The following is a 16,010-nucleotide window of genomic DNA, read 5'->3' on the forward strand; positions in this document are numbered from 1 at the left end:
TTTGGAGTTCAAGTGGTATTTTTAACCTTAAGGGAACTCAACCAGCTCCATTATTTGCAGTATATCTTTCAAATTCAGCAGAAGATCTTGAGACAGAGAAGTGTCATTTGTTCAGAGGTAAACTGTTGAAAATTACGAAAGCCTTAACTTACACTTGAGCTCCTCAGCCCAAAAATGTGGGCACTGGGACAAAATAATAACACATATATTCTCATGTTGGATCGCGAATCTTTAGAATGTAAGCATGCCTCATGACAGCCCATGTCAAAGTACCCACAGAAGGAAAGGATTGGTAAAAGAGAGCCCAAGACTTTCCCAACCACAGCAAGACCCGGTACTTCCCTCACCCACCACCACGAAACTCTCTGCTGCTAACAAGAGTTAACTCTGCAGCAAGGAAATCTGTGCAGCAATGCTGAAGAGGCTCAAACACTCCTGAAGACAGACGATAGCAATGAAAGTCATGGATATGATCCAATGACTCCATAACACACACACAAAAAAAATATATTTGAAAGAATATTGTTTGGGTTACAAAGTCAAGAGGCCAAAATGTGTAAAATACCAGATTTAATGTTGCCTGAAAGCCTAACACATTTGTAACTTCATTAATGGTAAATTTGTAATAGCATGATCACTTATTCCACATCCCCTGTTTCACTCCATCAATTCCTGCCAATGATAACATACTAAAGAGCAAAGCAAAGACATCCTTAAAGCTGGCATTGCTTTATAACTTCATAACCTAACAAAGTACTGAACAAATTAAGTCCTCATGACAGTGATGCTGTAATCTTCTCAATTATTCTCATTATTAGAAGAGCTACTATGGTGATTTACAAAAATGACCCTGGTGTTAATCCAAAACTACAGCTTCAGGGTCCACTCTCATTTTTATCAAAATCTTAGTTACAAGCTTTACCATGTTGCACAACCTAAATATTTTCTTTCCTCAGCAATGAAAAAAAAATTTAAAAATTCTTTATTTCTTATAGGTTTCCACTTCCAAAGTCTACAATTTTTCCTGGATTTGGGAGCCTTGTAAACCTGGCAGATACAATGGAAAGCTCCCAAAACCAAAAATTTCAGAAATTCTCTCCAAAAAAAAAAGGTTTATCAGAAGTGAAAGTGCCAAAGGTCTGAAACTTGCATGGGTATGAGCCAAGACAAATCTAAACACAAGCACCTTTGGGTGTCCAGAAAGCTACGGCTCCTCAGTGATGCATTTGCTTGTAGGACTTGAATGTGCACTGTACAGAGGGAATCGTACGTTCAAATTACTATCTTTGCTATTTCCCATTTCCCTCTATTTTCTACTCATAAATCCTGAAAATCCCTGTCAGTGTGAGTTCCTAATAGATCCAACCATCCGCTGATGTCATATGTTAAGTCAGAAGGGGTTTGCTTAATCAGAAATAATGCAAAGTCTTGTTGGTTTTCTTTTTAAGGTATTCAGAGTTTTTAAGCACTCCTAAGGGTCCTCCTGATGTTCAAGACATAATTGGGCGAGATGCACATTAGTCCAACATGGGAGTTAACAGTCTCCGCATGGTCGCCAGCGTTAAAGCGCGCGCACGCGCTGTCAGACAAAGTGCTGTGCCTTGCTGATGGAGCCTGAAGACCCAACAAGTGGTTGGCATCCTCCATGCCCACACTGTACACAAACAGAAGCCGAAAGTGCGAGCTGGCCCTAGACAGAGGGTAAATAAAAGGGCAAAAGGCAGTCAATCTGCTTTCATATGAGAGCACTGACAAACCAGGAAAGAAACTTTTTGAGTAAGTAACAATTCCTTCCCAGGGGTTCTCCTGGAAAAATGCAACTGTCACCCCCTTTTAGATTTCAGTGTCCCTGCACAGGCACAAATACTACCTCAGCTAAAAGTTCCCTACAACCATGTTGTAGCTGTGTTTTCAGTTGCCCATGCTTTATGAGCTTTAAAAACAATACAGTTCATGTTGTGGTTTCTGATGTAAAATGAAACCTGGAATCTAATTTGAGACATCAAAATCTAATTACTATTCATAATAACGATATTTGGTTTTGTCATTTTCACCTGCAATGTTCTTGGCTATGGACAACATTGACATCTCCTTATCAGTGTCATTTGCAGTGATGTATCATGTACCTTTCTTAAGCAAAAAAAAAATATATTTAAGTTGCATTATAGTTCGTTATCAAAACTTGGTTCTATTATCAGACTCAAACGTAAGGTCTCTGCCAGTCCTCACCTAGGTGATTCTCCTCCTAAAGTAACAGTGCTGCCCAAAGAGTGTGGATCACATCCAGCATCAGCGAGAAAGCCCGCTATCTCCCACACATACAAAGGAACCCCCACCATTTCCCCATGTCTTCTATAAAGGTGCAAGGCACAAGGGCAGCCTGCCCCAGTAAATTTTTCCACTCGCTTTACTTTTTTTTTTGACTGATTTTGTTCAAAGTACTGTTGGAAAAAAAGTAAAAAGACAAACACACTTCTGCTAGCAAATGCCAGAAGGGAAATATATCCTAGCAGTCTTTGGCCAGCTTAGACCTGAAATGAATTTACATCATCGAGATACCTCTTAATTGTGTTAAAACATTCTGAACACTTACTGCACACATTTTTCTTCTGAAAGTCACAGGAATCTTTTGCTTTACAGTCCGTTCTTCACTTGCATGCCCCTTTTCTCTCTCTTTGGAAAATAGATCAACTGCTTATTAAAAAAAAAAAAAAAAGAAGTGTTTTGTCATGGCTGACCTGTAGAGATATAGAGCTAAGCAGAGTCAGTGAATCCACTGACTCCGATACGCACACATGATACGCAATTAAAATCTCCATTCACATTCCTACGGGGTTGTCAATCAAGAGAAAAGCCTTTTTGACAACATCCAGCGAAGCGTACCAACTAACTGCTGAACAGGAACTTAAACAGTAACAGCTTTTGTTACTAGCAACAACGGATTTTACCAAGATTGGGCTCGGTTTCTAAAGAAATCATTATGTTAGAATTTGGGGGGCTTTTCATTAAAAATTAAAATGTGTCACAAAGCTATTGTATGTGATGCTATCATATTATGTAATACATGAGGGTTATCAGATATATGTGAAAAAAAACCCTAACCTTTCTTGGCTGTAGGAAACACTTAACCTTTCATATTTAGAACAATAAACAATGATTACAAGCCAGTTTTTAGCGAGAGGAGAACACCATTCTAATTGCATGTTGTCTATTTGGTATGCACCAAATATCTTTTTTACCATTATAAGCTGCCCAGCCACAAAACTTACACTGTCAAAGGCCTGCTACTGCCAAAAACGATACTGCAGACAATTTATTACTGACACACTGGCAAATGATGGGGCTCAATTATAAGTATTAGGAACTCTTTGAAAACATCCTGACTTTGAATTTACGACAAGAGAGGAAAAGTCTCTGATAAACACTGAAGATGCTAACACATACTTTCTCATACCCAGTTAGACAATGTACAACTCATAAGAGCATTAGGGTGCTTTAAAATCAAATCTGTAAAGGTAGGAGCAGTAAAAATAAATAGGTCGTTATTAATCTGCTGTTTGTGTTTTGAGCACTAACCTTGAACTACAGTTTCCAAACATGCTAATATTGTTAGATATTGAAATATTTGCCCTCTTGCTTATCATGCTCTGTAACTGAAGAGAGAGCAGATGCATCCTGACTATTAACAGTCATGACAAATTGCCTTACTAATGAATGTTACACACTGAAAGTGCCATAACTGATTAAACCACAGTTTCCCACTACCAGAGAGAGAGAGGCTTGGGAACTCCAGCAGTGGACAACTCTGATGTTCTGCCAACAGGCCTTCAGGGCACAGCGTGGTATTTAGAAAAACACACTGTAAATTCCATATGAATATATTGCAAAAGACCATGTGTATACAACAGGTTTTAAAGAACATTAGATGAAACAGCTTAGGTTCGTGGCCGATGAGCCATGTAAAATGGATGTGTTCTAACAATTTTAGTATCATTACAAGGCCACGCTGGAGAATATTTCTGTTGGGTTCCTCTACCCCTCTCCCCACCTCCCCAAACACTGCTTGTGCTTTGCTTTCGCATAAAAATCTTTCTTTTGTCAGTCTCTTTGTCGGTGCAAAATTGGCAGCGGTTCAAATTCAAAGTACTCCTATTCATTTACTGACCATTAAACCAATGTCATTCTAGTTCACATCAGCCAGGGAGCTAAGCTCTAAAAAACATAAAAGGCCTGCCTCACCACTGACGAATAATGTGTACATTTTTACAGAGCTTAAACCTTAATGCTTTGCCTCAAACTAACAATACAGTATATCTTATCATTCCTTTTTCACAAGCGGGCAGCTGCTGAAACGCTTGCCACTTCAAAATATCAATTGCTTGCCAGAGTTGTCCTCAGCACACCCTGTCAAACTCATGTATAGTGTGCGATGAAAACGGTGCAGGGCTGAAAGCTGGAAATTGTGTCAAATACTGCTGTAAGGGTATGATGTGCAAAGAACAACGTATGACAACCGTAGAGACTACAAACAATAGCAATGGAGCCAGCCACTACATATATCACAACTGCGCCTGTACATATTTTATTGTATGTATTATATATTTAAAGCATGACAAACATGTCACTGAAGCCATGTGCTACACCAAATAGAAACCTCTTCAGCTAGTTAAGCTTTTTCATTTCTCTTGCTGGAAGTGTAGTGGTATTTTTCTGCCCTCCGAACATTTGTTTGTAAATCATGGCCCAAAAAACCCATCAGGTTTTCAAAATGAGTAACAGAAAACAAAAGGTAATAGTACAAGATGAGAAAATGAGATTTTGTTCAATTAACACTTTTGCTTTTCTCTAAGGACACATAGTCAGGCTACCTTAAAGCATATCAGAGGCTATGCAAGGCAAATACAATATCGCTGTGCCCATAAATTACAGTATACCTAATTTTAATGCAGATAACTGCTGGCCTATTGATTTGCATGTTTCCCTGGCAAAATGGAAATCCCATGTGAGTATGTTCTTTGTCTGTAGAAAATGCATTTTAAAAAACCTTTATGAATACAGCCATCTATGCTAAAAAGGAAAACATAAATCACTAGTGTAAAATTACACGTGGAATCTAGACGAAGCGCTGCTCATCTATACACACATGCACGCACACATGCATCTCTCTGTGTGTGCACGTGTGAATGCAAGTTGCACAACCACAGAGGTTTTTAGCACCTAGTTAGTTAGAATTTTGATCAAGCATCCTAACTAAGGAAAATTCAGCCTCTAAATACAATCTTAAATTAGCTGAGGGGAAAAAAATGAAAATTGCCAAACTAAGTAGCAAAGTAAGTTAATCATAAAGTGCCCATGGAATGCTAATCTTAGATGAAAGAAACAACCCATAGCTGTGACGAAAAAGAAATGTTCAGGAGGAAAGATGAGCACAACAGCCCACGACAGCATGTAGGTTGCAAAACCTGAGCACGCAGGATTCCGGGAGGGTCATTAACTGACATAACCCTAACCCAAATGAATAGATACGCCATTAAGGTGTTAATAAATATTTTGGAAAGAGAATAGGTGTTTTAGGTGCTGAGGGTTGCTGACCTTTGCTGTGTTTATTAGCGGGACAATGATGCATTATTAACACACAGCAGCTGTACCTGAACTGCTGCCATGAACATAATAGCCTTTTATAGCCATCAGGGGAGAGAGATAGGAGGCCTTTATTAACCACTAGACATGATTAGCACATTATGTGAACTTTAGTAGGCAAATTATCTCTTATTGAAATATAATGTTGGTTATAACTAATTGTAAACATGCTTTTAAAAACTTCTCAATGCAAAACTAAGAGTTTTACTACCATTTAGCGAATTACTGGCTAGGCCACTAAAAAAAAAATAATAATAATTCTTTTCTTTTGTTCAACCTGCAAAAACAACCGTGCCTCACAAAAACTTATTGCACTATGATAAAACCATACTGCACTATGATAAAACCACTGAAGTAAATGATTTCCACATCACAAACATTATTCTTCATAATCGTAACAAAACATAGACATTTCCAACACAATTAAGAAAATGGCTAATGAAGAAAAAAACTTGCCTTGTATTTTCCTATAAAGATTACAAGTAGTTATTAAAAATGTCCGTTTGTCAATACATTTCCAAGAGTTAACTTGAAAAAAATAACACCATGATTTACTTCAAAAAGCTTTATTTTGGGAGAGATTACCCCATTAGCCTTCGCTACTGAACACAGCACTGAGAGTCCATTATGAGCAGCCTTTTAGCCCTAGCAAAAAGTCATTAACATAAAATAAATCATTAGCTTTGATATTAAGCCTCTACTATCTGCAAGTTTCTATGACTAATGTTCACAACTGTGTCTGTCAAATGATTAATTATACTTTTTTGAAAGTTTATCATCCATTTTCACCACTTTCACTATTTATTATCATTTCAGGTTGATGCAAACACGATTGCCTAAGAAACAAATGTTTTCTCATATTCATGAACAGAAACCCATGCACTTTTGGCACCCGTGACCAGAACATTACTTTGAAGTCAACTACTTACAATACAGGATAGAAATGACAGATTCTCAGACTAAGTTCACTTTCTTCAAAGCCAGCAATACACAACGAAGCAGAAACATATGTGTGTACATACACATAGAGTAGTAGTATTGATACAATAGGAATTTACATGTATACATGATCTTCTCGCTTCTCTGTCAGGAACTGTCTGGATAAATCTTTTGCTTCACATTGCAGACCTCACGCTTCCCTTACTGACCCATTTCCCTAAGTACAGGTTATCACTCTCTGATTTCAGAGTTCTGATTTCTCCTTGCATATAGAATAAGTAACTGGAGTTCACTGCAGATTTCCTTAATATAACAAAAATACATACCAGCTACAGTAACTTCCATTTAACCTTTAAGACCATATAATCATCAACAACAATAGCAGGAGACGAAAGCATTACCACAGCAGCTCAATTTCCATGCTTAGCCAGCAGTACCTTTGAAAAAAAGCCACTCGTGCCACTTTTGATTGGTAGAGAGCAGTTTAACAGTCAAGTATGCGAATGCTAAAACATTCTGACATTTCCACTAACCTGGATTTGTCAGATGCTCATGTAATTCAAGTATGTTTTGCAACTTAGAAAGCAGCATGTTTCTTGGGAGGAAACTGTAGTACGAGGGGCTATAGCAAATCGAATAGCAGCCCAGTGAGAAATACTAAATGAACAGTTCAGAAACAGTGTTAGCATATGTGCAATTGCAAGAAAAGATACAAATATTAGTAGAGCCATATGAAATTCAAATGCTAAAAATAAGCTACTCACTGCAAACATAAGAAGCAAAGGAAAACTACAGATATTATAAATGTCGGTTGCACCAAGATCTCTGCTGAAAAACGATTTTTTAACATTGAAGACCTAAGTCAAGAGATAAACATTTTATTCGACACCTTGACTTACAAACCTAAAACTGACCACAACCAATGAACATAAAATGCAGATGGTCTAGTGGAAGAGATCTTCTACCCTGCACTTGCTGCTGTGGAAGGGCAATGCTTACTGCCACTGCTAACGCTACGCAATCTGCGCCTACCCACAGAATAATGCAATGTTGTCGTTTTCCAGCTGAATGCTGTGGGGAAAAATGTTATGACCAAGAAAATCTCATTCAGGTTGATGTGAGTTCCATGTCTGAAAGTATTTTGGAAGCGCTGCCATAATTAACAGTCATTTGGTGCTTCCACTATAAACCACGTTTTGGAGCGGTTTACAACTTGGCATTTTTAATAAGAAATCACTACTTGGGCAGAAAATCTGTGCCTAGTTGCGTAACTAAAGCAGTTACAACAAACTATTTAGATTTGGTTAGGCTGTCCTTAAAATCAGTATGTCAGTGCACACAGCCCACGCTACACATCCACAGATCATGTGTCCACTTCAGAAAGATAAACAGACCTGCCACTAATTGCCACCGCTCTCAGCTCCCAAAACCAAGGTTTGCGTTGATCCTGGGACTACCCTCTCAACACGAGAAGTGGTGCTTTCAGGTCACTCTTGAGCCGTGCTCAGAGAGCAGCCAAGGGAAGCTTTTCACTTCCACTGTCTAAGCTTTGTTACATCTGCCATGAACGCAGGATTAAATAGCCAAGAATTTTTATCTAAATCCTACTGTGATTAGGACATTTCTCTGCTTAATACAAAGTTGTGTTTTAAACACAGTCCATTTTTCAATGCTTCTGCACAGTGTTAGCAAGATGAGAAAGTCCTGCTAAGATGGGAATCTGAGGACAGGAAGGTGCTCAGGGCTTCCTGGTAAAGTGTGATTGTCCGCAACACGCACTGAATTCAACGGGACTTGCGACCGTCCAGTCCACGACAGCATTGGCTCCTTAAGTCCTTAAATGCAGCTGCAGCTGCTCTTTGCTTTAATGTAAACACCAAAGGCACTGCATGCAGTGTAGTGTTTACCAAGTTCAGCATTCTTAATAGCTTACAGTTTTCACTTTTTTCAGAAGACCTCGTGATAGGCTGCTTGAGGGTAATGCCCTAGAGACGGAACACATCATTCTGGTAAGAGAATAAAATATAATTTCTCTCAAGATACTGATGTTTGGCAGGAAGAAAAAAAAATTACTGTGAATGTTTTGGTTTACAGACATCTTTGAGAAAGATTTCTCAAAAGCACATACATAAATCACTTTCCATATTCTACTAAAATTGGGACCACTTCTTTTCTGAAACACTGCAATTTAAGGAGGCACTATTGAGGCTTGCCCGCAACTCTGAGACTACATTCTAAGGTTCAGTAACATAGAAAAGAAAAGTCCAGTTCCCCTCTTCCTATGTGGCAAGTTTTGAAACTAACTAAACCACTTAACACTTAAAAATCAACAGTCAGCACTAATGCAACTGTTTAATCTCCCCTTTAAGGGGCAGCAACAAATTTCAAGTAGGATTATCTAAGGAAAAAAAAAAAAATAAATGCCCGGAATAAACAAATAGTGATATATTAGATTAGCATAATCTAAAATGCTGTCAAAACACTAACATAGTGTTGCAGCTTTAGAGTTGTCCTTCAGAGCGCTGGCTTGCCACAGTTCTGAGTTTCAGCTAGAGAGCCGCTAGAAGCAAGCCACTGGAAATAATGTACACTTTGTAAACAGGCACGGAACGTTTTACTTACAGTAGTCTCCACGGTGGGGTAAAGTTTACACAATAAATTATTCTAAATGCTGTGTATAAATATATGCACTTTTGCTCCGTGGAATTCTGATTACAAGCAGGATTGTTACCTGCTTACAAAGCACTGTATTATATCTCCTTCCACTTCTACCTCATGTCACTCCACTTTTTTTCATTCTGAAAGGTTTTGCTTCCCTCTCCCTCTTTTTTTCGTCTTTTTAAAAACAACTACCGTCTATCATTCCACCTCTGCTGTCTGGCTGTATTTTTCCACTGCACTGACAACTACCAGTGAATACAACAAAGATGAGTTGTAGGCTCCTGTATTTTTGAATGAAGTAGCAAATCACAGAAGTATCTAGTGCATAATTCTGCAACACTAACCATTGGGAGCAGTAAAAACCATATTTTCCCCCTACTGCGGGCAGGGGTCAGCATCCCTGTCATTAGCTGTGTCAAACTCTAATTGTAAAACTGCACTTTATGTGAGCAGATATCTGAAAACGCTGTGAAGTTGCAAGTATGAAAATATGCCGATCCTCCTTACAGTACTGATCGAAGCGGTCTTTGGAGGTGACACATCAATAGGGAAAGCCCGAAGGATGTTATTTATTGCTTTCTTGATAAACATTTAAACTTATCATCTGGCTTCTTCAAGCAGCTTGAAATCCCTGACCATATTCTTCTATCAAATTAAGACATTCGGATTATCAACGTTATTTCTTTTGTAGCATTCAACTCAATTAAGGAACGTGATGTTTCTTAAAATAAACTTCAACTGAACAGACTACTCCTATTGCTCTGTAAATGTCTGAAATGCAATTATGCTTCAAGTTTCAAGAGGCGGACAGTACAACCCCAACTCTAAATCTGTCCAGCGTTAAGAGCTCCACTATGTTATTTCAAAGGCTGACCTATATACTGCAGCATACCGTCCATTCTGTCTGTTTGTATAAGAGATACCTCACACAGTTGTCATAACCAACATTGTTTGCATTGTTCTTTCACTTTTCTCTCTCCATGGGCAATGCAAGAGAAACAAGGAAAAGCCTGCATAACAATATACGCAGAGTATAATGAGCTTTCACAGCAGATAGAGAAATATTAGACTAAGATGCTTAGAATGCTATTTTAGATTTATAAAATAAAGATCTAAGCAGTCTGCTGAAACAAAGCCTGCCAACTGAAAATTGTAAGATAAGAGGCGACTGTTTGAATCTACATTATTGCGCTTTCCTTTGGCTACAGAAAAATGCACTGTCAATACCTCCCGTGCATGTGCCTGGGAACTCACTCGTACACTACAATCATCTGATCAAGAAAAAAAAACTAGTGCTAACAGAACAATTAGAAAACTTAAAAGCGTAAGTATTTGTGGAACGCATTCTAAATTACCAGCAGCGCAAGCAGACTAAAATGTAAAGAATCAAAGTCTTTATTTGTAAAAACAATAAAAATACCCCAAATCCAGGTATGAAAACAAGGGCCAAATCCAGTGGTAAGTGCCCAAAACAAGTTTTAACTGACTTTGCAAGAAACAAGACCCAGTTCTGAATGAGTTTTGCAGGTAAAGACCTAATCAAGACCACCACTCCAACCCAGATCACGGATCCATCACACTCCAGTCGTCATCTCTTTTCCTGGGAGAGACCAAGAGCAAACAGTCAACCCAACTTACTGAACACGAAATTCCGCAGGCCTCCTGCCCTTCAAACTCCCTAAATACACACAGCACGAAAACGAGTGACAGAGCAATACTGTAACACGACGACATGTTTATAACAAGTCAGATAAGTTTTCACAGCAATGTTAATCACGCTGGGCAAAGGGAGAGAGTGACAGGGGTGAAAAATAAAATGTTCAGTAAATGCACGCCTCCAAGGGGCCTGGCAAACCTACTCTGTCCATTTAATGTCATCGATGGTCAGTGGGAAAGACATCTGAAAAAGACTTTCGCCCTGTACTAGGTATCTTGCACTGAAACATTCCTGGTAAGTCTTTTCCAAGCATAAAACATATGTCTTATGACTGTGCACTTTTAAGCACATTATCAGTTCAGGCAAAGTGAAATAGAAGAGTTGCAACTTGTCTACAGAATGAGTGTCTCATTTGCATTTAAAAAGAACAGTTTGCTCCCTCATACATGGCATGACTTAAAAGAAGCTTTAACCAGCTAGTAAAGAAATTCTAAAAACGACTTTCTAAATTAATTTATTCGATTTGCAGTGCAACCCACCAAAGATGATTTAAGGAACTTAATTGGAAAATGATTTAATATATTAAAGTAATTCCTGATTTTCCAAAGCATTTAACTTTTAAATTAAATCTGGCCCACTATCTGAAGAATGATGAGTGAAATGTGTATTCAAGTCATTACCTTCTTTTTGAAGCTTTAAATCACCAATAGGCTTAATAACGTTTGTCCACTTTCATTGCCAAATGGGTCTTCAGACACTTCGGTGTTTATGTCATTAATATTAGCCCAAGCTTCTCACTTGGCAACACTTTATGGTTACAATTGACAAAAACAGACAATAGAGAACAGCAAGGCACGGAGCAAAGGGAGCGGTAGCCTCACGATTACTCAAGAGGACTCGCAAAAAACTGATGCACGCGTACAGGCTGCGACGCATCCCTGCTGAACCAAGTTCACTCCTGGCACAAACTTCCCATCTACGGGGCAGGTTCGCCAGGTGCCGCAAAATACAGTTACTTAAAACACCGCTAATCGTCATACCTCTGGGATCCCTCCTGAAATATCCTCGGGCACCCACCACAAAGGGCCAGATTTATCCCCGCATTCTGTAACTCCATGGAGTACATGCGAAATGCAGCCAGGATGAATTTGGTCCTTTCTGCTGTGATTGGTGGATGAGACCATGTGGGAAAACCTTTCCTGAAAACTGAGAGGGCTTCACCCCGCCGCCGCAGCCTCACCGCTTTGGGCACAGACAGGCGCGATTTTTGCCGTTTTCTCTCCGGACCCGGGCAGCCCCCCGCACTCCGCAAGAGGCGGCTCCCAGCATTTCCCCGACCCCTCCAGGGGGACAACGGGCCCGCACCGAACCGGGTTGTGCCCGCCGCCGGTCCCCCCACAACTCACCCCCCCCCCCCCCCCGCCCCGCACCAGCGGCCAGCCCTGCCCACGGCGGAGTCGACGCGGCGCAGAACATCGGCTGCAGCCCGCCCGCCACCGACTTCCGAGGGCCCGTTTCCGAGCAAAAGGCTAAGCACCCCAGTTCACCCCTCCGGCCCGGGTTTAAAAACGCATCATGCGGGAAAGCGCCGGCTCCCGGCTCTCTCTCCCCGGGAACGCTCCGGGTGGCTCGCAATTCCCGATTATGTCCTCTAGCCAGCGTTTCTATTCCCTTGCAAAGTGGAGAAAGTGCAGCTCACGCACCGAGCAGCAGCCGGTTCGGGCCGCGGGAGGCAGTTAACAAAATGCAGGAACCCCCCAGCCCCCTTGCTCGGCAGCAAAAGTAACGCAAAGTGCTTCGGGATGGCAAGCAACCAAACTCTCGTACACCAGACCCAGGATCTGGGATCTCCCCAAAGTTCCTCCTTCCCCAGGGCTCGGTCGACCTAAAACTTCGCTCTCCTCAGGCACTGACCCCTGTTTGCAGCGGTTTAATGAAGTTACGGAGAATGTGATAGGGACAGAGTGGAGCCCCTGTTCTGAACCAAGGTGTCAGCGCGTCCACAGAGACGTCCGTGTGTGTGTGTACACACACATGTCACACACACACAACGTGCCCCCGGCACCGCCAGGTACCGCTTTGACACAAGGGCGAGCGGCGGGGCTGAGACTTTCTGCCGGTTTGCGGGCGTGCGCGATCTTTCCCCATTAACCGGCAGCCCTGGAAATTCAACTCCTCCGCATCAACATCCCTGTCCGCGCTGTTTCTCCGAAAACGAAGATGTTATGGAAAATGCCTCCCCCCTCATCACCACCCCCCGCCGCCCCCCCGCACCGGCCGCCCGCCCCCCGAACTATTCCGGGGTTTTAATTTGGGGTGCCCGCAGGGGAGCCGGTGCCTGTCCCGGCGGCAGCTCTGGGCGGTGGGGCGGCACCCCGCTTCCCCAAGACCCCAAATCCCGGCCCAGTGCCCCCTGCCCCCCTGCGTCGCCGGGCAACTTGGTGCGGGGGCTCGCCAAAATCGGGGCGCCCGCTCACGCAATGCCCCGCGACCGCAGCACAACCGACCGCACGGAGAAAAACACCTCGGACAAGACAAAACATGAGTCACCTTGTTGCAATAGTAGGGGTCCAGGCAGGGGGAAGGTCCCAAACAAGGCGTATCAGGAGCGGCTGCAGGCTGAGGAGGTGGTGAATAAAACCTTACGTCCATTTCACTAAAACATCAAGCAAACTCCTTTTCTTTTGGTCGTTAATGTTGGTGAAAAAAAAAATAAAAAAAGGGGGGGGTGTCTGTGTGTGAGGGAAGGGGGGTACACACAACAAGACTGAGAAGAATAAAAAAAAAAAGAGGTGCCTGACTTCAGTAGTCAAAGAAACACCTTCCCTGCCTCACATCCGTTTGTGGTTTGTAAAGAGAGAGAGACGAGGGAGGGAAAAAAAAAAAAAAAAAAAAAAAAAAGAAAGAAAAAAAAATCTCTTCCAAAAAAGCACCGGTCTGCAGATGTCTGCGAGAGAATCAACAAACCCTCCTTCTTCTACGGCAGGGCAGGTAACTTCCAGCACTTATTGTTTCCCCCACGCATCGGCACCGGGGCGCTCGCTCCGAGCGCGCCGCTCTTTATGGGAGTCTCGGAGTTGGTTCGCTTCTCCCTCCCTCTCTCCCTCCCGCTCGCTCGCTCCCTCTGTTCTTCCCCCGTTCTTTTATTAGTATTATTATTATTGTCACTGTTATTATTTATTCGGTTGGGTTTGGTGGCGGTGTATTTTGGTTGCCCTCCACCGTGAGGAGCGGGGTTGTTATTGGGGGCCGGGGGGGGGTGGCAGCCCAGGGGGGAGCGGCGAGGCAGCCCGCCCGCGCTGGAATGGCCGCCCCGCGCCGCCCGGCTCTCCCGCCTCGGCGCGGCTCGGCTGGGCTGGGCTGGCCTGGGCTCGGCACCGCTCGGCTCGGCTCGGCTCGGCTCGGCGGGCGGCGGCGGCAGGGGACGCGGCGCACTCCCCCGGCGGAGTCGCGCTGCTCCGAGTGTGCTTCACACAAAGGGGCCGGCGGGGGAAGAGCCATTGGCGGCCGCCGGGGACGGGGCTGGGAGTCGCGGAGAGGGGGCGCTGCCGCGCCCGCCATCCCGCCGCCGTCCCCGCCCTCTCCCACCCGCCTTCCCCGCCCGGCCCCCCGGCGCCGCCCGGCCCCCCGCCGGTTACTATGGCACCCCCTCCGCGGCCCGCCGGCCCGGGCCGCCTGGGCGCGGGAGGGCGGGGTGGCAGCGGTGGCCGGGCAGCGAGGGGCTCGGCCTGGGGCCCGGACTCCCGCCGTGGGTCGGCCACAAGCTGCCGGTGTGGCCGGGGGCAGGTCCCTTGAGTAGCCTCTGCGAGAGCCAGGGGCCCATTTCCACGTCTCCCGGCCTATCTCCACGGCCATTTTACAAAGCTCGGGCCTGTCAGTCCTGTGAGGTTGGCCAGGGTCGAGCGGGTTAGGTGAGGCCTTCACCTTCTGTCCCAGCAGAGTGGAAGTGATCACCCAGAGTTTGTGATGGCAGAAATAAACAGTGACCCATAAGCACACCTCAGAAACCAGGAAGCACCTAAAAAGTAAAAAGAACCACCCATGAAATACCTCATGAGCTAACGAGGGTCTGCCTCATTAGCTGGTAGTGCTTGGGCCTGGCCTGCCACGGGCAGTACCGACAGCAGCCACGGCCTTCCTCACAGTGGAATGGAGGCGGGAAAACGTGAGGAGATGGTCAAACTGAGAGGGGAGGAAGGAAAGGAGGTAGAGAATAGGGCAGGGAAAACAAGAGGAGCACAATTAGCTGCAAACAAGGGTGCTGACAAAGGGCAGTTGGGAATCCAGTGGCAAGCAGGAGAGGATTGACTAGCGAAACAAGGTTTAGCGGGCATAAACAATGAAAGAAAGGGTGACTCCAAGAGAGCATGAGCAATCCTACTGGGTTTCCTGCTGAGTCTCTGGTAGTTTTAATCAGGACAGAAAGGATGGAAGAGAAAGGACACAGGAAGGGCACTATACTGAGCTTAGATAATGCCCTACAGAGGAGTTGTTTTACGAAAAGAAAGGAATGCCTTTCCTTCTTTAAATAAAAACAAATTAGTGAGTGCCACACAAATGAGCTGAGATGAAGACTATAAACAGGAATGGTTCAATTTATCAAATACTCATGAACATTTCCATCATGAAACAGCTGTAATCTGAAGAACTTTTAAGAAGATTTGTAATGCACATTGTCACAAAAAAAACTGTCTCCTCCTCACTGAAAAAAAAAAAACAGAATAAAAATTTCAAGGCGACTCAGTATTAAGAGGGAGCAATTCAGAAATTTCAGGTGAAGAAATCACTGTTTGTGTGAAGATCTGTATTCTGTACCTCAGATATTTTGATACTGTAAAGAGTCCTTCAGGATGGTGTTAAGTCATGGCTTTCCTCTGTGTCTAACAACCTGCTTTCAGTAAAGCTTAATTATCCGGAAAAAAAATGCATAAGTAATGCAAACAAAATTCTAGAGAAAACATGTTTGAAGCAATATTCCTTTTTCGGGATTGTTTGATCAAAAATATCTCTGAAGATTCTTGGTTGTCAGTTCTACACAATTTAAGTCTGATGGCAATAAATGTTTTCCTTAAACATGCAGTTACCAAAGAGTCTCGATTGCTTTCGTTTTAAT

At 43.1% G+C, this 16,010-nt stretch overlaps 1 protein-coding gene across 1 annotated transcript in view; it reads right to left on the minus strand.

The window, feature by feature from the left end:
* Positions 1-13,561, minus strand: part of TOX (thymocyte selection associated high mobility group box) — a 223,882-nt gene extending 210,321 nt beyond the window's left edge. The window contains exon 1 of the mRNA XM_086742366.1: positions 13,448-13,561. Coding sequence (XP_086598492.1) covers positions 13,448-13,549 — 102 coding nt within the window. The 5' untranslated portion in view covers positions 13,550-13,561. The remainder of the gene's footprint in view (positions 1-13,447) is intronic.
* Positions 13,562-16,010: the final 2,449 nt, after the last annotated feature.

Source organism: Chlamydotis macqueenii, chromosome 2 (genome assembly GCF_036417535.1).
Source record: "Chlamydotis macqueenii isolate bChlMac1 chromosome 2, bChlMac1.mat, whole genome shotgun sequence".
Taxonomy (NCBI): domain Eukaryota; kingdom Metazoa; phylum Chordata; class Aves; order Otidiformes; family Otididae; genus Chlamydotis; species Chlamydotis macqueenii.